Here is a 23,448-nt window from a genome sequence, read left to right on the forward strand (position 1 = left end):
TGTAGTGGTTAGGACGGTCTGTTATGTGTTCACATACAGCTGACTTAGAGTGACGTCTGTGTTTGATATCCGCAATGTGTTCTTTAAGTCGGCTTAAGATATTACGTTTGGTTTGCCCAATGTAAGACAGGCCACAGTCGCAGTCCAGTTTATAGACACCTACATCTTGCAGTTGAATATTACACTTTACTGGTCTCAAGAAGTCTCTGAAAACGAGATCTGGAAAGGCCTTGAAACGTCGGGTCAACTAAAATAAAAATGTAACTTTTACGCAAACATCTAATGTAAAACCGTTTCAATTACACGCGTTTTAATCCTTTAAAAGTGTTTTATTGGAACGAAGTCCCTTACGGCAGGCTTGTAGGGGATAGGGATTTTGCTGCGCGACCGAACTGAAAAAAATGTGATAGTAAAACCGTAAGAAAAAATCCGTGGAAAAAAGTGCGTGGAATAAAACCGTTAAATGAGACGTGCGCAGGCGCGACAGTCGCATACACAAGCGAGTAGTGTATATATATTATCAATATTGGCACGAAGTTCCTTACGGCAGGCTTGGAGGGGATAGGGATTTTGCTGCGCGACCGAACTGAAAAAAATGTGATAGTAAAACCGTAAGAAAAAATCAGTGGAAAAAAGTGCGTGGAATAAAACCGTTAAATGAGACGTGCGCAGGCGCGACAGTCGCATACACAAGCGAGTAGTGTATATATATTATCAATATTGGAACGAAGTTCCTTACGGCAGGCTTGGAGGGGATAGGGATTTTGCTGCGCGACCGAACTGAAAAAAATGTGATAGTAAAACCGTAAGAAAAAATCCGTGGAAAAAAGTGCGTGGAATAAAACCGTTAAATGAGACGTGCGCAGGCGCGACAGTCGCATACACAAGCGAGTAGTGTATATATTATCAATATTATTATATTAATATATGATAACGATTATAGCGATATTAGAACGAGTTTTTTTTGCAATTTGTGTCCATTCTACATTAACCGAAGGAACTTCGTACCTACCTGGTGTCCCACGACACCACATCATTTTTTTAAATGCACTCAAGCAAATTACACTCGCGTTAATCAAAGAAAATACTAAATACTTACTGATGATAATATGTGATCCCAGTGTCTTTCTTATTTCTTGCACTATTATTTTTACAAAGTTTTACTACGCAACCCGCTTAATCTACTGAATCTAATTTACAGTTGATAAACTGCTCAACCCCAATATTTGCATATTAGAAAATTGATTTGAGATGTCGCTCTTGCTAATCTAAACAATTTGTTATGTTTTTAAAGTGATAACTTTCACTTCTGAAGCCACAACCTGAGAGTTGAACGAAGCATACAAGATTTTATGACGATACGTCACTCGAACGGTTGGCTCAGTTGGCAGAGCACTGGCACGGAACGCGAGAAATCGTGGATTCGAGTCCCGCATCGTTCAAAAAATTTTGTTTTCAAATTGTATTTGTGTATTAATCCCAGAAATAAGGGTTATCACTTTAAAAACATAACAATTTACCTTGTTAGATGTTCGTACCAAGTGTGTTGTTCGGTGTCGTTGACGGCAGTGTGTATCCGCAGGACTGGGCGCGGCGCAGCTGGCTCTGGCGGGCAGTATGGAGCAGTTCGAGTTCGCCAGCATCGGCGCCTCCATGACGGAGGACGAGCGCGTCATCAGCCGCTCGCTGCAGCACTTCGCGACCCTCATCCGCAGCATCGAGGACGAGCGCGACCGCATGGTACCGCCGCCCTTATGTACACCTTCTACTGAACTAAATACGAGCATACCTCGTTATAAGATTTCACGCTCAGTTTTTTTTTTATGAAAATGAGGGACGAGACGAGCAGAACTTTCAGCTGATGGTAATTGATACGCCATTACAATGCAGTGCCGCTCAGCATTCTTGAAAAACCCGAAATTTCTGAGCGGCACTACAATTGCGCTCGTCACCTTGAGACATAAGTTAAGTCTTATTTGCCCAGTAAAATCACTACCCTCAGACCGAAATTATGACTTAAATTAGACATAAAAATGCCTTTTTGTGTGGGCATGTTTTGGTAACCTACAGTACATTTTTTTAATGAAAATAAGGGACAAGACGAGCTGGACGCTCAGCTGATGGTAACTAATACGCCCTGCCCATTATAATGCAGTGCCGCTCAGGATTATTGAAAAACCCAAAAATTCTGAGAGGCACTACAATTGCGGTTGTCACCTTGAGACATAAGATGTTAAGGCGACACTAAATGCCAGCGACCTTGAGCTATATGAGTTCACGGCTTCCGGCCCGCCATCAATGTAACAAAAACTTTTAAAATTCTTGCGTGGAAAACAGTTCATATGCTTACAATCCTCGTTATTCACTACTAATCTGAATAAATGAACCTACACAAAAAAGTACAAGCTATAAGAATAACTTTTCTGAGAGAACTACCAAAAAAAAGCGTCACGCCATGCCAAAAAACTTGTTTAACTTCAAAGAAAAGTGATAGTTCAAAAAGGCTCGGCAGTGTTAACTGTAACCAACAGCAAGCATTAGCAACCTACAAATAAGACTTAAGGATATGTGTAACAGGATTAAGTTGTGTTCATAGCTCGAAATGCTATACTTTCACCACAAAACTTGTCTAAAAACACCATGTTTTCGTGTTTTCTGCTTACTCTTCGCCTTAAGACTCATTTGGTCGGTAATTTCAGTAGCTACGGCGCCCTTCAGACTGATATACAGTAATGTTTACACATTACTGCTTCACGGCAGAAATAGGCGCCGTTGTGGTACCCGTAATCTAGCCGACAACCTGTGCGAAGGAGCCTCCCACTGGTAAACCCTTGTCTTAACGACCTGGAAACATTGTACTTCAGGGAAAGTGGCCTGACATCAGAAATAACACTATAGGACATGAATGTGCGGGCGCAAGGAACAATAGTGCGAGCCACACTTGATGATTTTACGTCAGTATGTATGATCCGGACATGTCCCAACATGTGCCACGGACGAGTAAAAAAAGATATTAGCAAGTGAAGCACCGTTATGCTAGTGTGTGTGCGGTTACGGGGGATACTAGTTACACAATGTTTTGTCCCTTAAATATGGCTACAAATACTTATATAGTATCGTTTTTACACTTTTTCACAACGCACGACGGCATTTTTAAAATATTTTATTGGGACGCAAACAGATCTGTCACAGACGATGACAATAATTCTCATAATGGCCGCCTATCGGCCTGTAGTAATGTGTGCGTGGGGCTATGTTATGCTACATGCTACACGTTAATCGGCTTGTTTTGGTGCTACACTGTTATGTAAGGTGACACGGAGTCCTTATTTTTTTCTAGTCCGTGAAATGTCCCAAAAAAAAATTCAAATTTAAAATTTCTGTGTTTTTAATTAGCTAGCAATTTACAATCAAATCTTATGTAGGAACAGAAACTCAGAAACTTATTTCTACAAGCCTATCTAAGTGTTGAGGGATAAAACTTTATTACGCTTAAAACTAATACATCTAGTTTGTGGGGGAAAATCCAGGAAAATGGAAAATCCTGGCTTTTTGCTATCAGAATATGTCCCACATTGAAACCGTATCTTAAATAGAGGCAGTCTCTCTAATGCGCGGTTAGCGGCCGTTCCCAATATACTATCTACAGATAGAGATAAATTACTTCCTTTTACTGTCAGTAATTAGCTGTCAATAATCTGAAGCTGTCCCAATATACCCGATAAGTCGTTCTTATCGCCTTATATTGAGACGCGTGAATTGCAATTTCCATACAAACTTATATCGCTGGTAAGCTATACGTCGTCCCATTGACAGACAGCGTGTACAGATAAGGTGAGCTACCGTCGATATGTTTATTGGGACAGAAAAGTCAACGATAGTAACGATTTTTATCTCAAGTAAGAGAAAGACTGAATATTGGGAACGGCCGTAAGAAGACAGCGACAATTGATGTTGGATTACCTAATATTATCGCCAACAAATTGGGTTTACTGTTTTCGTCCTCACTCGTGTCCTCACTAGTTCTCATAAAAGTATCAGTTGTGGTCATATATAGCATTTTATTCTCATTTTGTTTATAGCAATATCTTCATTTCGTCAATGCACCCCCCACACACCTATCCTGGTTTTTATATTTTGTAAAACCTTATTATTAAGGATTGGCACGCGCTCCCTTTTCTGCAATCTGCTCACGTATCACTTATTAAGTAACTGTTTCGACATGCTCCGTGTGTATGTGTGTGTGTGTGTGAGGCATAGAGTCACGTCCGACCTTCCGGTTTCACTTTCCCGCACGTGACCACACTCTGGTGACAAGCGATGTGGTAAAGGTTCCTATAAAATTAAATGACTTTCTAAGTCTTACTACATGTTGTGACTTTTTTTTTTGATAGTAGGAAAATACATTTACGTATTGAAGACCCCGAAACGTGGCCCATATGTCGGGCTCGGCTGTATACTCCCCCTACCGATTAAAAACCTCCACTGTGCTGGTAGCCCTAAAGGCTTTCAGAGTGGAGCCGGGCGGGGGCCTTGCAGGCCGCTAATGTAGCTCACAGGCGCGGGGCGTCTCGGAAGGAGACTCGAACCTCGGACCGCTTGCACGCAAGGCTGGATGGAGGCAAGATCACTAACGATCTAATATATCTTTTAGTCCAATGGACTCTACGTTTGAAGAGACTTCGGTGACATATGTATGTGTCTGTAATTATGTGTGAATGTGTGTGTATAAGTGTATGACCATTTGTGTGTAGTGTCATTGTAGGTGTCTGATTTGTGATGTGAGTGTGGGTGGTGTTAAACGAGTATAGGACGAGGTCTCGTCGGACTTCTAACAAAGGTTACATCTTGTGACTGGGGCTACCGCTCCCTACCTATATAAAATGTATTCTGATACATAAATAAGGCCCGCTGATTTGCTTGCGGCCCTTCTTCTTAGGCCTGAGATATATCTTTTCAAATGGGAGGTAGAACTTGATATACTCATATGTATATAATTATTATACACTTAATACATTAGAGTTGTTGAATTTGAAAGCTAATAACTCTATAAAGGCTTACAATTTTCTTGGATAATGATGGCAGGCGATGTCGTGTCGTCATCAAAAGATCCGTTCGGGGCGCAATGTGACTTTTCGTATTATATAATACAGCAAGTGACTGATGGCTCGGTCTCGCAGCTCATATAACCGTAGGGCTTCCATGACTACATCCTGGTGACGTGCGAGTGACCTTGAGCCATCACAGAACAGCCGTACAGCGCCCGCTCTCATTAAAGACTGTGTTAAACAGTCGAGCTATTACTTATATAGTTATAGCGAACCTCCATACTAATTATCCAGCCTCAAAAAAAGACATTTTAGACATATGGGTACGATATATTTCATTACTTTCAAGTACAAACAATCATTAATACAATACTTTCGCATACCGGAATTAAAACCCGCGGACATAGCTCAGTGGTCTGTGCGTTAACTACTGAGCTAAGAGCTTGGCAACGTCTGGCATACGTCGTAAATGGTAGTAGTAGGTCACTATATGTACGTAATGATGGCTCGTACGTGACACTGTGTCCGTCCCGCTGTGTGTCATGTAAATGAGCTGCGTGCGCACAAATCACATCACGTCCTGCGGCGCCCGTCTGTATCGTGTCTGTGTGATTCATTGTGAACCATATAATTAATTCTTCATTCAATTCGTCTCTAGGGGATCTATTGAATAGTTTTGTGAATCATATCATATGACAGAGTGATACTACTCTCTTGAGAGTATTAGTTTTCAACCCGATTCAACGTGCCTCGAATTTGTATTGTCCGGGTACACGGATTTTTTAAATAAACTATTATGTAATTAAATTATTAAAAGTTTCGTGCGTCAGTGATAACGCAGTAGGAGGTGGGACGTTATCGCGAACCCACCACACTCACCCATCAGGGTGAGTGTGGTGGGAAAGACCTCCGAATGGTCCGAAACTAGTCGGTACCGACACCGACAAAAACGTGAGTAAAGCCGTATTAATAGATCTATTATGTATGTTAAATAGTTTATTCTGTGGAATAGAAAGCCCATCCTTAGTGTCTTGCAACACCAGAGGAATCACATGAGTGTGTGCGCTTTTTTTAAGGTTGAGCAGGTACTTTGTTGTAGGTATTATTACCTGGTTATAAATTTATTCCTAACATTTTCTATGTGGTTGTTGTGGCGATCATGATATTGTAGTCTGTGGCAGCAGCAGCAAGCATTTCGTTGGAACAGTGATACATGCGTAGGAGGATACGAGGGTGAAGTGCCGGAGTGTGGTCAGGCTGGATGTGTCTCTATTGACAGTTTTTTTTTTATTTATATATTGACTATTAACTTGCCCCAAACTAGGCATAGCCTGTACATACATATATATAAATAATGATTGCACCTACCGGGATTCGAACCTGGGACCTCTAGCTTAGTAGTCAGGGTCGCTAACCATTCGGCTACCGTGTCGTCTATTGTTTCTTAGAAGAGAAGGGGAGTTAAGATCGACATCTTCGGCAAATGATTGTTTTAGTTACGTATAAATAGATTTACAGCAATTGACTATAATATTTTTGCATTTCGTTGATGTGTGCTTTCAACTTTATAAATAATTATCATTTTTTTTTAGTTTTTTTTTATTACAAATAGTACTACGAAAATATAACCTATATCTACGTTTTTATACACATCAATAATGGCTTTCGCATCGGCGTTGCCTTGTCCTAATTAATTTGCAAATAAAAACTGATGTATCTAATAAAGAAGAATAAAAAGTACAACATTTTATTTGTTCACTTATGAAGCATCCTAACCATTGCTTACACGTACCAACACGATAGCTGCTCGTAGAGATCGTGTGTAGGTTAATGTGAGGATAATGTCGCTGTGATTGGCGGATAGATTACCCCACTTTAGTAGATACATCGATGACTGTTGCTAATGTTTGTTTGATCACGACATCAACGCTTCGACTGATTTAACTGGTAGCAGTTAGAGGAGGAACTCGAGACCACCGTTTCCAAGGTTCTTGCTCACGATTTTTGGCTTTACTGACTCGGTCGTCGGAGCCCACAGGGCTCTTTCCTTGTAATGCGACCTATATCTAGATATAAGCCTGCTGCAAAAGCATCGCCTAGCGTTACCTGCCGATGTAAGAGAAACACAGAGACACCAGGGCTTAGGATACGGTCATACCTGTGAAGCTGGGACTCCCCAACGGTTTTCGATGATAACGAAAAGGCTGAGTACTTTGTCGACAGCCTCGAAAGTCTGTGCACTCCATTCGTATTACGTACCCGTCGATCCGTCTCACGTCAACGAAATAGAACGTCGTTCCAGCGTAAGCCCGTCAGTCAACGCGAATAATTTAATACTAGACCATTACTTCAGCTTCCAACCCACACACTCCACAACCCACACGAAGTACATACATGAGTCCATACTGATGTTACAACATTATGGAGTTCACACAGCGACCGTATTTTTCGACTTCGCGAAAGCATTTGATAAGGTCTGGCACATTGGCTAAATGTAACGTAATGAGAGTTGAACAAAGCAAACAGAATTTTATAACGAGGCGGTACTCGAACGGTTAGCTCAGTTGGTTAGAGCACCGGCACGGAACGCCGGAGGTCGTGGGTTCGAATCTCGCATCGTTCATAAAATTTTGTTTGTGTATTAATCCTAGAAGTGAGTGTTATCACTTTAACATATCATATTGTTTAAATGTAATATAAGTTTTACGGACTAAGTGTGCCAGATAAACTGAAGCGCGTCATTCGAGATTACCTTACGAATCGTTCGTTTCGTTACCGCGTCGAGGGTACGCTCTCTACGGCACGACCCATCAGGTCAGGAGTCCTTCAGGGCTCAGTCCTCTTTCCGAACTTTTTCTCACTCTTTATGAGTGACCTGCCGAGGTCACAGAAAGGCCAGCTTGCCTGGACCCGATCATCTCCTTTCTATTCATAGTACAGGCTATGCCTAGTTTGGGGTAAGATAATTTGTGTAAAAGTGTGTCAATATTATTATTACTATTATAATGGTCTAAAAATTGTGCCACGATAATAGTAAATTGATGACAAATTTTGATAATATTTATGGTGTGCGTATATAAACACAATAAATTACGGAGTATTCACAATTTCATGAATGTATCGCTCGGATAATAATTGAAGTTCGCGTCGTCGGCTCTTTTCCTGGCCCCACACTACTCCCGCCTCCGCCACTTATATCGTTAGTGGAGTATTGAGCTCATCACGTACAATAGATACCTGAGTGACTGCATATTTACGACCTCTTAAGTATTCTACTTTTGTGTGTAATCATTAATTAACTAGTGCTGTACATGTCCAATTACCAGTGGGAGGCTCCTTTGCACAGGATGCCGGCAAGTTTATGGTTACCACAACTTGCCGGCAAAAATTAAATGTGTAAGCATTACTATGTTTCGGTCTGAAGGGGTGCCGTCACTAGTGAAATTACTGGGCAAATGAGACTTAACATCTTAAGTCTCAAGGTGACGAGCGCAATAGCATTACCTCTCAAAACTTTTGTGTTTTTCAAGAATCCTGAGCGGCACTGCATTGTAATGGGCAGGAAGTATCAATTCCTCGTCCTGCTCGTCTCGTCCCTTATTTTCATTTAAAAAACATCAACTAGTGCATGCATCAACATCAACAAGTCCTGATCCAATATGTTTGATCGCAGCTGGGTCGAGCCAACGAACAGATCATCCAACCGCTGGAGAAATTCAGAAAGGAGCACATCGGTGCCGTAAAGGTTAGTTGTAGACACATTTTAACTGTAAATAAGAGAGAATTAGTTTCAAACTCTTGTGAATGTCTAAGTTTTAACATTTACTAGTAATAGAAAATTAGAACTTTAATAAGAAGAAGTGGCGAGAAACACATTGCCACTCTTTGAATCAATATTTACAGCTTCATCATTTTACAAAATATTTTTATAATCTATGCAAATTAATGCTCAAACCTTTTAACTTACTTGAGTATTTTTCCAAATGTATGTGTAGAATAAAAATGAATGTTAAGTTCCTCTTAGTTGGGAAACCGCTGGCAACTGATTATTTCACCGTTTGATGTGACCATAACATAAACACCTTATATTACACTTGCTACATTTTCAGGAAGGCAAGAAGAAGTTCGATAAGAAAACAGCAAAGTTCTGCCAGAGCCAGGAGAGGACTCTGTCCCTCTCTACCAAGAAACAGGAGAATGTCTTCCAGGAGGTAAACTCTTTGCCAATAATAATTTTTGAATGAATTTTAGTATTTCTCTGAAATTCAAATTTAAATATTTTTATTCAAAATAGGATTTATAATCACTTATTGAACGTCAAAATCTACCACCCATTCAAAAGAGACTGCCTCAGACCTGAGAAGAATGGGCGCAAGAAACTCAGCGGGCTTTTTTTTTTATATAAAATATGGATTACAATGTAATATCGTACAATAAACATTTATAATTAAAGAGCCTGAGGGTGTTCGCTTTAATCCCAGTCCGTGGTGTCATTAAGAAAATCGTTTATGCTATAATAACCTTTCCCACACAATTTATTTATAAATTTATAAATAACAATTTATAAATACTAACGTTACTATATAACTTAATTTATACTTTGGCTACCGCTTCGGAAACAAATGGCGCTCTGAGAGTGATAAAGCAGCGCAAGAAACACTCCCAGCTTATTTTTGCGCTATTTTTAATAAAAATATATAATATTGTACTGTCATTGCTATTGCTATAAATAATCATAATCTAGTCCCAGGCTGTCCGATCACTTAGATATTCAGCTGTGGAGTAATAGGATTTACAGAGACATTTTTTTATAAAACATTTAAATTTATTTATAGATAATGCCTGAACAGTGGCTGGCACTTTATTACAAAAGTGTATTCATTTACACTTAAAGCTATTATGTATCTTATGAAGCCTACTAGAATTAGTTACAGGCAATCCCTTATTTCTAGTATTATAATAAACACTTTATGACTGATATCTGCTATGGTCACATGTGTTCCCTCTGTTGTCGCAACACAGTACGGGTGGCGCTGATCACATAGCATTAGGTGATGCATATGGTTAGTTTACACAGTGCGAGTCGGACACTTAAGAAACTCAATCTGTTTGGACATAACGAACGAGTAGCCCGTACGCGTAGCTCGGATGCGAGTTACTCAAACATAATATTTTGTTTTCACTCGGCTGCCCGTCCAGCAGCTCGGTCACTACTCGCATTTGGTCGCGGGCGGTAGTAGCTCGCCAGTTGCTACGAGCATTTATTGTATTCAAAACGGCTGGAAGTTGGTCTTCTAATGATATTTCATTCATGAAGAATTTCCTACAGAGCACATGAAAAAAAACCTATGTAATTGTTTTGTCATTGAACTTTAACTTTTTAAAATTCGAACATGTTGAGTTGACATCGCGAGGGCGAAATTGGGTGGAAGTTATTATGATTTATTACAAAAGTAGCTGCATACTGGCAAGGCAGTAAGTAACAAGCACTGTGTAACTAGCGAGTACGCTCGATTTTTCTAGAACAAAAACTGTAATAGAAACTTCTCGGTGTGTAGTGTGGTAGTCAGTTATGTTTTTGGCGATATGTGCAGGCGGATGCGGCGATGGAAATGGCGGAGCGCGACTTCTGCCAGGCGTCGCTGGAGTACGTGTTCCAGCTGCAGGCGGTGCAGGAGCGAGAGAAGTTCGAGCTGGTGGAGACGCTGCTGGGCTTCGTGTTCGGTTGGTGGACCTTCTACCACACGGCGCACGACGTGCACCACGACGCCGAGCCGCTCGTGAGGGACCTGCAGCTGCGGATACAGCGGGTGATCCAGATGTTCCATTCGCATTATGTTACAAGTCAGATGGAATGCCAGTTCCGGAGCGCAGTTCCGTATTCCTAAAGACTCCCAGACTGCGCTCCGTGACTCGCTGACAAACCTGGAGTTTAGACTTCTGATTTTCTGTAAGAGACAATGTCTGTCAGGGGCGTGCATTGGTTTTCTAGCAAGGCAAAAATGTAACTAGTCGTAGTTGCGTTGTTGTACTGTCCGACAATACTAGGTTTTGAGGTCTAAATATTGAAGTTGTATATCGAATCTGGAGACTACCGTAGCTATTTAGGATCTAGCGTAAGGAAAAATTATGAATTACTGAACCAAATTAAACTAAATCAACTTTCACACTAGTGCTGTATTTATGTAGGTTCTTAACGAGGTAGGCACTGCCTAATTGCCTGTATGGTATGCACGCCCCTGGTGTCTGTGCACCATAAGTTAGCACGGGCAGGATGCACATGTCGACGATTTTGCGTTTAAGTGACAGTGGTAGATCTCTTTTCAATAAGAATCATAAAATTTACCTTAACTCCACATCACTCTTTTCTCGCTGATTCTCCGTTTCAATCGTTGGACAGCCTGTTTTAAACTTAGCACCTGTGTGCTAAGTTTAAAAGCACACAATCGTAAATCCAGACACAATGATCAAACCGTAATAAATGATGATGTGCAGGAGGGCGCGGTGAGGCGACGCTGATGACGTCACCATGTCGGTGGACACCAGGTCTCAATATTCACATTATTTGTGTTCTATTAACGTTTGGAGTTCACTTTGCGCGTTGCCATAGTTTAACAGCATGGTGTTATTGTTTGCGTGTGTGTATCTCGAGCGGGCGCGGAGTGCCGTTACTGACGCTTGTGTGTGTGTGTGTGCAGACGCGGACCAACTTCGAGGAGACCAGTAAACAGACCGAGTCGCTGATGAAGAAGATGATGGAGATGAGGCAGATTGTGAGTCCATCAAAACTTTTCGAACTGTTTACATCTCTAATTTAAACTAAAAAAAATGTGAGTCGTCACGGGACGCCTGGCAGATGTGAAACATTGACATTATTTTGTAAAAGTAATATGCAGAAAAGAACATATTGTGACAGGAACTAAATATGTCATAATGATAAAATAAAATATTACGATTTTTTTCCAGATAACAATGACTATTTATTGAATAAACATTTATTTTCATTAAATACAAAAATTTACGAATTTATTTCAAATCGTGACTACTTAATTCGTTTAATCAGTGACTTCGGTAATAGTTATATTCGATGTTGCCTCTGAGGACGGTATTACTGTGACAAGGCGACGCGTCGCCACGGCATGCGTCGCCACGCCAGAAATCTGTTTTACGTGCGGCTATAGATGTTTCACATCAATACAAAAAAAACTCAAGCAGAAACGAAATGAATGAAATTTAATAATAGTCACACGGATGATAATATAAGAAATGGCTTACGGTTTCGTTTTGTCGATTTTGTACAAAATTTTACACCCTGGACAATATATAGATTTAGTTGTCAATCGCCCACTTAGTTTTCATCAGATTTAAGGTTAGAAACGATAGTATCTAATATTTTTTGTCCTTCTAATGCGAGTGGCAGCATTATTATTGGTGACCCATCACCCAACCCCTACTATAGTTTAACCTCTCTGACTGATACAATAGCCAGCCCGCGGCTTGTATCATGTAGTACGAAATGATACAGAAAACGTTTTTAAAATTAAAACATAAGCCTCAATTACTAACAACTATTTTATCTGGTGCACAGTTTGACATACTAAGATAGACTTAACAAAAAATCACACACACCTTTTTTAGTGAGTTTGCTTATTATATATAAGCTTAAGATGGACCGACGATCTGGTCAAGTTTGCCGGAATACGTTGGATGAGGGCAGCGCAGTAACGATCGTCGTGGAAATCTTTGGGGGAGGCCTTTGACCAGCAGTGGACGTCTTCCGGCTGATGATGTATAAGCTTTTGGAAGGACTTATCCTCTGCAACTCAGGGTAACCTACCGCAGAGGGTAGGGCACAAAACATTCTGTACCATATATTATTAGACCTTAATTATTATTATTAGTACTGTAAATGTTTGTTGTGTGTGCAGCACAAGGAGGAGCACGCGGGCGAGGACGGCGGCGGAGGAGGAGGGGTAGTGGGGGGATCACGGGCCGGCTACCTGTTCCTCTTGGAGAAGAGTAAGTACGAGTCTCTGAAGCAGAAGTAAAAAATGATTTACTTATTTAGAGCACGGACGAGTAAAAAAAATAAGGACTCCGTGTCACTTTACAAAACAGTGAGGCACCAAAACAAGTTGGTAAACTTGTAAATACATAGCCCCACGCATACACTTACACTAATACAAGCCGATCGACCGCCATTATGGTATTTGCCATCGTCTGTAACAGATCAGTTTGCGTCGCAATAAAATATTTTAAAAATGCCGTTGTGCATTGTGAAAAAGTGTAAAAACAATAATATAAAAGTATTTGTGGATATATGATTATCTAAGGGAGAAAAATTGTTGAACTGGTATACCCCGTAACCGCACACACACTAGCATAAAGGTGCTTCACTTGCTCATATCACGGCGCGGAGTCCTTCTTTTTTTACTAGTCCGTGATTTAGAGCAACAATTACTTTTATCAATATAAGTGTATAGAGAGTTGCTGCACGGCTCAATATTTTATTGTTACTGAAAGGATACCACCCAAAGTGTCAAAGGTTTACGCAAGTACCTTTTATTACTCAGTTAATTAAACCTTAAAAAAAATACATTATTCTGTGCATACTTTCACCAGTAAAAGGCGGATAGCGCATGCTTGCTCTTGTAATTTTTAATATTCATATGCTGTTACTTTGATCAAGTAATAACAATATGTATTAGAACCATTGATGAAAGATAAAGTCCAAAATGTAATTGTGAGAACGTAGGGTTTTCGAAGGAATACTTAACTTCCGACTGATAATATTATTGTGAGGTAGTAAGAAGGTAGTACACAAGTAATATTTATTTCACCTCTCCAGCACGAAAAGGGCGCTATTGCTACGTGAAAACCCTCCATAAAAAAAAATTTGCTCTCGTGTGAAACATACAACTTTTCACCTCGACTAGCGAGAAAAGTGTTATAGATTATAGTATAAGAAACAATTAAGATAATATTTAACAATGTTTATTATAAAGATGAAACCGTCATAAAAAAAAATCAAAAGTTGAAATGTTTGTTTTTTATAGGTAAGAGAAACAATTAAATTGATTTTTGTGACAATGAGATAATACACTAGGCTAAAGAGTTTCGGAACGCACCGGATCGCATTGTTTATTTTTTTAACGCGGAGTAATTTCCGGATGTATGTCACGATTCGAAATTTAAATAACTTTGCCTGACGCTCGCAGCAAAAAGCGATTTTTCACGTAGTAATAGCGCCCTTTCGTGCTGGAGAGGTGAAAATAACTATTGTACACACACAGAGGCTTTCGGCACGACGTGGAGCAAGCAGTACTGCAGCTACGAGCGGACTTCGCGAACCCTACGCATGCTGCCCTACAACCAGATCAACCCCAAGTCTGTGAGTGTACACTCACACATACACACATTAACATTACATTAGATTGTGTTGGTGCAAGCTCTTTACTACCCACGCATACTCTACGGGCCTATAAGATAGTTCCTTAGGAATGAGAAGGGTATAGTTAAACAATATGCACATCCAATCACTCACAATTTTTTTTTTATAAAAATAAGGGACGAGAAGAGCAGGACTTTCAAGTGATGGTAATTGATACGCCCTCCCCATTACAATGCAGTGCCATTCAGGATTCTTGAAAAACCCAAAAATTGTGAGCGGCATACAATTGCGCACGTCACCTTGAGACGTAAGATGTTAAGTCTCATTTGCCAAGTAATTTCACTAGCTACGGCGCCCTACAGACCGAAACACAGTAATATTTACACATTACTGCTTCACGGCAGAAGTAGGCACCGTTGTTGTACAATTGTACAGTGTGGTATGTATGTTGGTAGTGGTGGTACATCACTTCGTCGGTATTTTTGTTCATCTTTGATACCGCATTAAACTTCCAGGAACTATGACGCACTTTACACGGATTATTCGTTATTCGGACACGGTTTTGACAAGTGTCAACAAATTTAATTTCCCGATGCCGTGTTATGCGAGCAACATATTTGGGCAAGTCGTTCACCTTCTGTATTAATAAATAATAAAAATTTACAATCTTACACAAATTATCTTGCCCCAAACTAGGCATAGCCTGCACTATGGGTACAAGACAACGATATATTTAATACAATATACTTACTAAAACATACATAAATACTAATAAAGATCCATGACTCGAAAACAAACCATTGAGCCATAGGGGTCGTTTTATTTAAATTATTATACTATATTCAAATTCAAATATTTTTATTCAAAATAGGATTTAAAATCACTTATTGAACGTCAAAATCTACCACCCATTCAAAAGAGACTGCCTCAGACCTGAGAAGAATGGGCGCAAGAAACTCAGCGGGCTTTTTTTTTTAATATAAAATATGGATTACAATGTAATATCGTACAATAAACATTTATAATTAAAGAGCCTGAGGGTGTTCGCTTTATTCCCAGTCCGTGGTGTCATTAAGAAAATCGTTTATGCCTTAATTACCTTTCCCACACAAACGTTTTTTAACAATTCTTTTAAATTTCGTAACACATTTGTTTTGTACATTTTCTGGGATCATATTGTAGAAGCATATACATCGCCCAACAAAAGACTTACTAACTCAACCCAACCGAGTAGTAGGCACAACAAGTTTATGTTTGTTCCTCATGTTAACATTATGAATGTCACAGTTTCTAGAAAATTCCTCAATGTGCTTAGGAACATACAAAACATTTTCAAAAATGTATTGAGAAGCAACAGTCAAAATGTTTATTTCTATAAATTTTTCTCTTAATGATTCTTTAGGACCTAGGTTATAAATCGCGCGAATAGCCCTCTTCTGCAGCACAAATATAGTATTAATATCGGCCGCACTGCCCCATAACAATATACCATAGGACATAATACTATGAAAATAACTAAAATATACTAATCTCGCCGTATCTATGTTAGTTAACCGTCTAATTTTCTTAACCGCATATGCTGCAGAACTAAGTCTATTCGCCAATCCTTCAATATGGGGGCCCCACTGCAATTTGGAATCAAGAGTAATGCCAAGAAATATAGCAGATTCCACTAGTTTTACCACCTCTCCATTTAATAAAATATACGCATCTACATTTTTGACATTTGGCGCGGTGAATTTAATATATTAGTTATTGGCGCTAAACCAGTACACGATGTCAGATAGAGCATTGTTTACTTCGTCATACAAAACTTGGCTTCGTTTCACTTTGAATATAAGTGAAGTGTCATCTGCAAACAATACCACCTTGTGTTTTTTTTTTTATATAATTATAATTTACGAGGAACAAACATAAACTTGTTACGCCTACTACTCGGTTGGGTCGAGTTAGTAGGTAAGTCTTTTGTTGGGCGATGATCCCAGAAAATGTACAAAACAAATGTGTTACGAAATTTAAAAGAATTTTTAAAAAACGTTTGTGTGCGTTACTATAGTATAAACGATTTTCTTAATGACACCACGGACTGAGGATGAAGCGAAAACCCTCAGGCTCTTTAATTATAAATGTTTATTGTACGATATCATATTGTAATTCATATTTTTATGTATAAAAAAAGCACGCTGAGTTTGGTATTCTTCTCAGGTCTGAGGCAGTCTTTTTTGAATGGGTGGTAGTTTTTGACGTTCAATAAGTGATTTTGAATCCTATTTTGAATAAAAATATTTTAATTTGAATAAATTAAGAGTATGTTCCGATATGCACTGCGACCACTGTACAGTATGACGTCAATTTAGTATACTATGAAGCCGTTGCTTTATAGCCAGTTATATTGGTTACTATTTAAAACGGAACGCAATCCCGTATACTGTCAGCTGCATTTTTTGACGCAGTATTCAAATGAGTGTATTAAAGTTCTCTAGTTCATTAAAAAAAAACTGTTGTTCGAGTACTGTCCAATTAAAAATATTTGGGATTAAATTGTAGGTATTGTTTATAAAACGTTAGGCACTCGAGTGGTTTTGACTGATCGTGTGATCAAAGAACTACTGCGAGTACCTTACCTCGAAAACATTGCTCACAGTAGAATATGACGGCGATTTATGACGTCATATATTTCTCTACGGCACTGCGGCTGTATATTTGCAGTCCATAACGAATTTTTTATAGTGCTCGCAGTGCATATCGGAACATACCTTAAATGATTCCACCTTCGTACGACACGCCACAAGTTAGGATACTATCCCCACCATCTGGATGTGTCGCGGTCTTCCACAGTGCGGTTTTCAACGAGCATTCTTCCTCGTACTACTGAGCTGTGGAATGAGCTTCCTTGTGCGGTGTTTCCGGGACGATACGACATGGGTACCTTCACAAAAAGCGCGTACATCTTCCTTAAAGGCCGGCAACGCTCTTGTGATTCCTCTGGTGTTGCAAGATGATGTGGACGGCGGTGATCGCTTAACACCAGGTGACCCGTACGCTCGTCTGTAGGTGGGTGCGTGCGAGAGCGTGCCGGTTGCGGGCGCGCGCGCCGCAGACGCCAGCGTGGAGCGTCGCTTCTGTTGGGAGGCCGTGCCGGCCGAGCGCGAGCGGACGCCACTCACACTGCAAGCACTTGGCGACCGCGACCGCGCCGCCTGGCTGCGGGCGCTGGACCCGCTGCCGCCCGCACGCGACCCTCCCCGCGACCGAGACGCACCACGCCCCGCCGACCTGTGGGGGCTCGACGACGCGGGCTTCGCGTTCGTCCGCCGCCTCGTCGACACGCTGGAGGCGCGGGGGCTGGAGGAGCAGGGCTTGTACAGGTTGGAAATAACAATATGCATGATTTTCTTAAGCTATTGCATAGCTTCTGTCGCGGGCCTTGAGCGTGGGGACCGAATCCAGAAATTCCGTAACGAAAATAACCTAACACTTACTTACTAGATGTATATAGATATTTCGTAACGGTTATCACGTATGATTTTTGGTGCAGAAGGTCGCAGAAGGTTCGAGCCGAGGGGTACGTCTTAATTTTTTTTAATTTCTTTTTTTTTTACCCCTTTTTTTTCATTTTTATTATCATTAATCTTGCAAGTTAAATTTTACTCATTTCCCGTTTGCTTTTTTTAATTAATTTTATCAAAAAAAAAAAAAAAAACTGCATAAATAAAATAAATAATTATAATTGCATAAGTTGATAAAAAAATGCTATGCAATAGCTTTACCGCGGCAGTCCCCGAGTGCCACACTTCTTTTTTTTATTAAAGTAAGCGTTACTTTGCGGAAATCCACTATTATCCGGATTTGAGTTTTCTTTAGTGTTAATTCAACATTTGTCTTTAAACAATTCCACACGTCCTCAGTCTCGTGCCAGGTTTTTGGCGTGTCAACACGTCCTGAGGATGCCTCGTATAGAGGAGAAACACGTGTCAAATTATTTAAAGACAAATATTAGCGGAATCAACAACACTATAGAAAATTCAAAACATTTGGATAATATGTATGAATACGAATGTAAGGTACACCCGGTGGCCCTATCTTTAGAGATTCAGGCTAAATATCGCGGCATCTCATTGGACGAGGATCAAGTACCTCACCAACGCCAATGTCTTTAGCAGGTATTAACTCATAATTCACGTAATCCCGGGCTCATATCAGACGGAATAGTCTTACGGCCATTCCCAATACTCAGTCATCTCCGTTCCGGTGGCCTACTTGAGATAAAAATCGTATGTATCGTTGACTTTTCTGCCCCAATAAACTTATCGAGCGTAACTCACGTTATGCGTACACGCTGTTTGTCAATAGGAGGACGTATAGCTTACCAGCGACATTTCAATTCTCGCGTCCCAATATAAGGCGATAAGGATGACTTATCGGGTATATTGGGACAGCTTCAGATTATTGACAGCTAATTACTGACAGTAGAAGGTAGTAATTTATCCCTATGTGTAGGTAGTATATTGGGAACGGCTGTTAACTTTCCGATTAAGGTTCTACAACAAATGTTCATTTCACCCAATTTATTTTAATTTTGTAATGGTATAAAAATGATCTGTTATTTCTTTTTTTATTATTGAACTGTAATTACGAACGCACATGCGAAGCGGCATAAATATTACGTTAATTAATTAATTATTAAGGCCTTCAATTGGGTGTGGCATAAAGCGCTTATAGCGAAACTGTCATCGTATTTGCTTCCCAAGAGGTTGTGCAAATGGGCCCTATCTTTTTGGCCGATCGGAGTATCCAGGTTGTTATTAAAGGTGCATGCTCCGACTTAAAACCCATAAACGCTGGTGTGCCGCAAGGCTGCGTGCTATCCCCTACACTGTTTGTTCTGCATATCAATGATATGCTACAAATCAACAGTATTCATTGCTATGCAGGCAGCACAGGGTATACTTCCTACAATATGTCCCGGAATAGCGTCGACGAGAACCGGAACAGATTATGCATTGGAAAGTCTCGGGATGGGGCCGACAAAATTTAGTCCAATTCAACCCCAAGAAGACACAAGTTTGTGCGTTCACCGCTTAAAATTCTCCCTTTGTCGTATCCCCTCGATTCGAGACCATTTCCTTTAAGCTTCTTCCATTTGACCGCATACAACGAACAGCGGCTCGAATCATCGACAATCAAGTCATCTTCGATTGCCTGGCCGCATTTATCATCATCATGGGCAGTGCTCATTGGAGCTGTTCGAGTTGATTCCAGCGGCCGAAGTCAAAATGCAAAATATCACCCGCATCACGTTGGCATTCCACATCTGCGCGCTTGCACAGCCACTTTGTGGAGTAAATTGCTGTTTTTCGGAACCGTTACAACTACGAATCACCTTCAAGAAAAGAGCGTACTCCCATCTTAAAACCCTGCAACGCATGTCTTAACACCTGTTGTTGCGGATGTTTGTGGGCGGTTGCCTCACCACTCCCCATCCCGCGAGCCTTTTGCCGGTTGCCACCCTCTTGTATAAAAAAAAAAATACCGCGAAATAATTATTTAGTTGGCCCGATTCATTAACGTCGACATTTTCACGCGAACTAAATGCTGTGTATTTTTGTTTAAAGTAAATAAATAATACATTGTATGAATATACGTTAATACGAAATACTTAATCTTCCGTAATGCTTAGTCTCGTCTCTTACTTCCGTCCGTCCATGACAAGTATGCGGCCAGTGAAAGGCGATCATTCAGATATCGTTGTGTGGCCTTCTGACATTACCTGAAGGTTTGATTGTCTGGTGTGGCTGCAGGGTGGCCGGGGTGTCGTCGAAGGTGTCGCGGCTGGTGGCCCTGGGCCGCGCGGGCCGGCTGCCGTCGCTGTCGCCGCCCGACTGGGAGAGTCGCACGCTGACGTCGGCGCTCAAGGCGTACCTGCGGGAGCTGCCAGAGCCGCTGCTCACGTACCGCCTGCATCGCCAGTTCCTCGCCGCTGCCAGTGAGTATCATGTACATGGTAGGGTGAAGGTCGCAAGGGTCAGCACTTTTTTTTTTTATTTTTTTTTTTTATTTAATATTTTTAAGAAAGCCAACAGCTGGTTTTACATACATTAAAATAATTAACAAACATAATTCGTTCGAGCTAATAATAGGCTTCCACATGTACGTAGGAACAAGTATAATATTATTAAATGTAACATATTAATTACAAACAAACAACTCAAGTATAATTAAAAATTATTAAATAAAACTTCATAAAATTATTAAATAAAATCTTCTCGCACTCCTATCGCCAGTTGAGAGCATGATCAAAAAAGAGTAATTTCATTCCTAATGTTAATTTGTTAATCACTGCTAAATTGTTTTACCAAATGGGCTCTAATTGAATTAATACTGGAGTTAAAGAGATCAATATTATCCGTGTCACAAAAATGATTGAATGACTGCATAGCTCTTAAAATAAATGTGTTCCTTCTATAATTTGTGCGACAGAATGGTACAGCAAAGATATGCTGTTGTCTGAACATTCTACTAGGGGCTGCCAGACAGACTTTGGTCAGTAATATAGAACAGTCAATCATACTTCTTAGTATTTTGATTAAGGTGACTATATCAGAAATATCTCTACGAGCTTTAAGTGGTAGAAGGTGGAAGCGCTTGCAGCGTTCTTCATAGCTTACATTAGGTATTTTAAACTTAAAGCCTAGATATCGTGTAAACTTCTGCTGAACCCTTTCAATTCGATTAATGTGTTCAGCATACATTGGGTTCCAAATTTGTGAACCATATTCAAGATGGCTGCGAACGAAAGAACAGTAGAGAATTTTTAATGTTTTCATACTTTTGAAAGGTTTGGCTGTACGTATTATGAAACCTAGTGCTTTAGACGCTTTAATGATAGCCTGATCAATATGTGGTACGAAAGTTATTTTGCTATCACGGAAAACACCTAGATCTCTTGTTTCGTTTACCGCAGATAGAGGTTCCTGTTTTAAAATATACGTATGAGGGAAAGGGGTAGGCTTAGTAGTGTAATGCATGTAGAAACATTTGGATACATTTAGGTCTAATTTGTACACGGTACAATAGTCATCCAGTCTATACAAATCTTCTTGAATGCGTAATGCATCTGTCTTATTATTTGCTGTACCAAAAATTTTCATATCATCTGCAAACAAAAGGTAATTCGAATTTTTAATGATTCGTCCGATGTCATTTATGAAAATTATAAAAAGCAGAGGTCCTAGTAATGATCCTTGAGGGACCCCAGAAGGTATATTTTTCCAAGAAGAGCAGTAGCCATTGAGAACAACAGCCTGTTTTCTATCAGAGAGATAAGATTTAAACCAATTGTATAAATCGTCACGGATACCAAGTGCTGTAAGCTTTTTGAGAAGAATACAATGGTCAATTCGGTCGAATGCTTTCGTATAGTCCATGTATATAACATCAACTTGATTACCCTGCACCATTTGTTCAGATATGTAGTCATTTAGCACTGCTAAGTTTGTGACGGTAGAGCGTGCTTTTAAAAATCCATGTTGACATTGATCAAAAGCCGAACTAAATGTTTTGTAAACTTGCGTGAACACAAGTCTCTCAAGAACTTTTGCAAATAAGCTAAGTTTGGATATTGGCCTGTAATTTTCTACATTTTCCCTGGAACCTTTTTTATGTATTGGAGAGACATAAGCAGTTTTCCATTTGAGGGGAACCAGACCTTCGTTGAAGGATCGCTTAAACAATAATGATATTGGTAATGACAGCTCGAAGGCACATGCCACGATAAATTTAGCTGGTAAATGGCCAGGTCCTGAAGATTTTTTCAGATCTAATGACTTAAGGAGTTCATATACTTGTTTGCAACTGACTTCTAGGTTCCCCTATTCAAAGGCCGGATTTGATGATGGTGGAGGCATTTGAGAGCTAGGCGATAAGCTGGATAAAAAAGTAGTATAAAAATAGTCTGAGAACAGCTCACTAATATCATCTCCTTTAGTACAACTTTTGTCTTCAAATGTCATTATGGATGGAATGGTACCACGCTTACGCCTATCTAGGACGTATGAAAAAAATTTTTTGGGATTAGTACATATGGATTGCTCAATGTTGTTCATATAATTATCATAACATTCCCTTTCAGTTGCATCAACACGTTCTCTGAGAACTCTGAAAGAGGCTTCGTCTGATTTGTTTCCATAGACTTTGAACTTTCTAAATAATTTGAATTTTTCTTTAATCATTCTGATTAGAGATGAAGTATACCACGGGGGATATTTAACATTCTCCCACAACGTTCTCCTACGAATCTCCTCATTTCTGATTCGATCCCGCAGGAAAACTCCGAGCAAAGCCCTCTGAGCGACCATGAGCTTTCTCGAAAATTTTGTATTCAGGGTACCTATTTATAATGTAATATCATTTATTTATTTATTTATTTCAAGGAATATCAACAGCTATTTACACAAAATAAAAATACAATAGAAACTTAGAGCTAATCACAGATATGCACTAATAAACAATAGAAGTAGTAAGAAGCAAAATTATAAAGAGTAAACATGTAAAATTATAATCTAATAATAAGCACACTTGATGTTCACAGGTTAGGATTAAAAAAACGTTTTCATGATACATTGTTTCATTGCTTTGACAGATGTATTAAAAATATCCAAATTAATTATTTCACTGCTTAGTTTATTACAGGTGGTGCTAGCTCGCAAGATATAACTATTGCTCCAGTAGTTAGTAGATGATTGAGGTATATACAATAAACGGCTATAGCGTAGTGCAGTTGACGAAGTTCTCAATGAAATTGTCGAAAGAAGATCTGGACAATCAACCTTATTTTGAGCTATTTTCAAGAGGAAAGCAATGTCAGAGATCATACGTCGTTTCTCAAGCGGTAGTAAATGTTGCTTTTTACAATGCTGTTCGTAAGACTTTGAATTGTATCTGTCGTTAGTACGGTAGCATAGAAAGCGTAAGAATTTTTTTTGAATATTTTCTATTCGAGAAATATAT

General features: G+C 39.8%; 1 protein-coding gene across 1 annotated transcript in view; it reads left to right on the forward strand.

The window, feature by feature from the left end:
* Nucleotides 1-23,448, forward strand: part of LOC126978227 (rho GTPase-activating protein Graf-like) — a 73,720-nt gene that overhangs the window by 13,029 nt on the left and 37,243 nt on the right. Inside the window, exons 2-10 of the mRNA XM_050826990.1 lie at nucleotides 1,583-1,740; nucleotides 8,722-8,793; nucleotides 9,158-9,259; nucleotides 10,643-10,858; nucleotides 11,747-11,821; nucleotides 12,977-13,067; nucleotides 14,342-14,439; nucleotides 17,494-17,807; nucleotides 20,241-20,425. Coding sequence (XP_050682947.1) covers nucleotides 1,583-1,740; nucleotides 8,722-8,793; nucleotides 9,158-9,259; nucleotides 10,643-10,858; nucleotides 11,747-11,821; nucleotides 12,977-13,067; nucleotides 14,342-14,439; nucleotides 17,494-17,807; nucleotides 20,241-20,425 — 1,311 coding nt within the window. The remainder of the gene's footprint in view (nucleotides 1-1,582; nucleotides 1,741-8,721; nucleotides 8,794-9,157; nucleotides 9,260-10,642; nucleotides 10,859-11,746; nucleotides 11,822-12,976; nucleotides 13,068-14,341; nucleotides 14,440-17,493; nucleotides 17,808-20,240; nucleotides 20,426-23,448) is intronic.

Source organism: Leptidea sinapis, chromosome 47 (genome assembly GCF_905404315.1).
Source record: "Leptidea sinapis chromosome 47, ilLepSina1.1, whole genome shotgun sequence".
Classification (NCBI taxonomy): Eukaryota; Metazoa; Arthropoda; class Insecta; order Lepidoptera; family Pieridae; genus Leptidea; species Leptidea sinapis.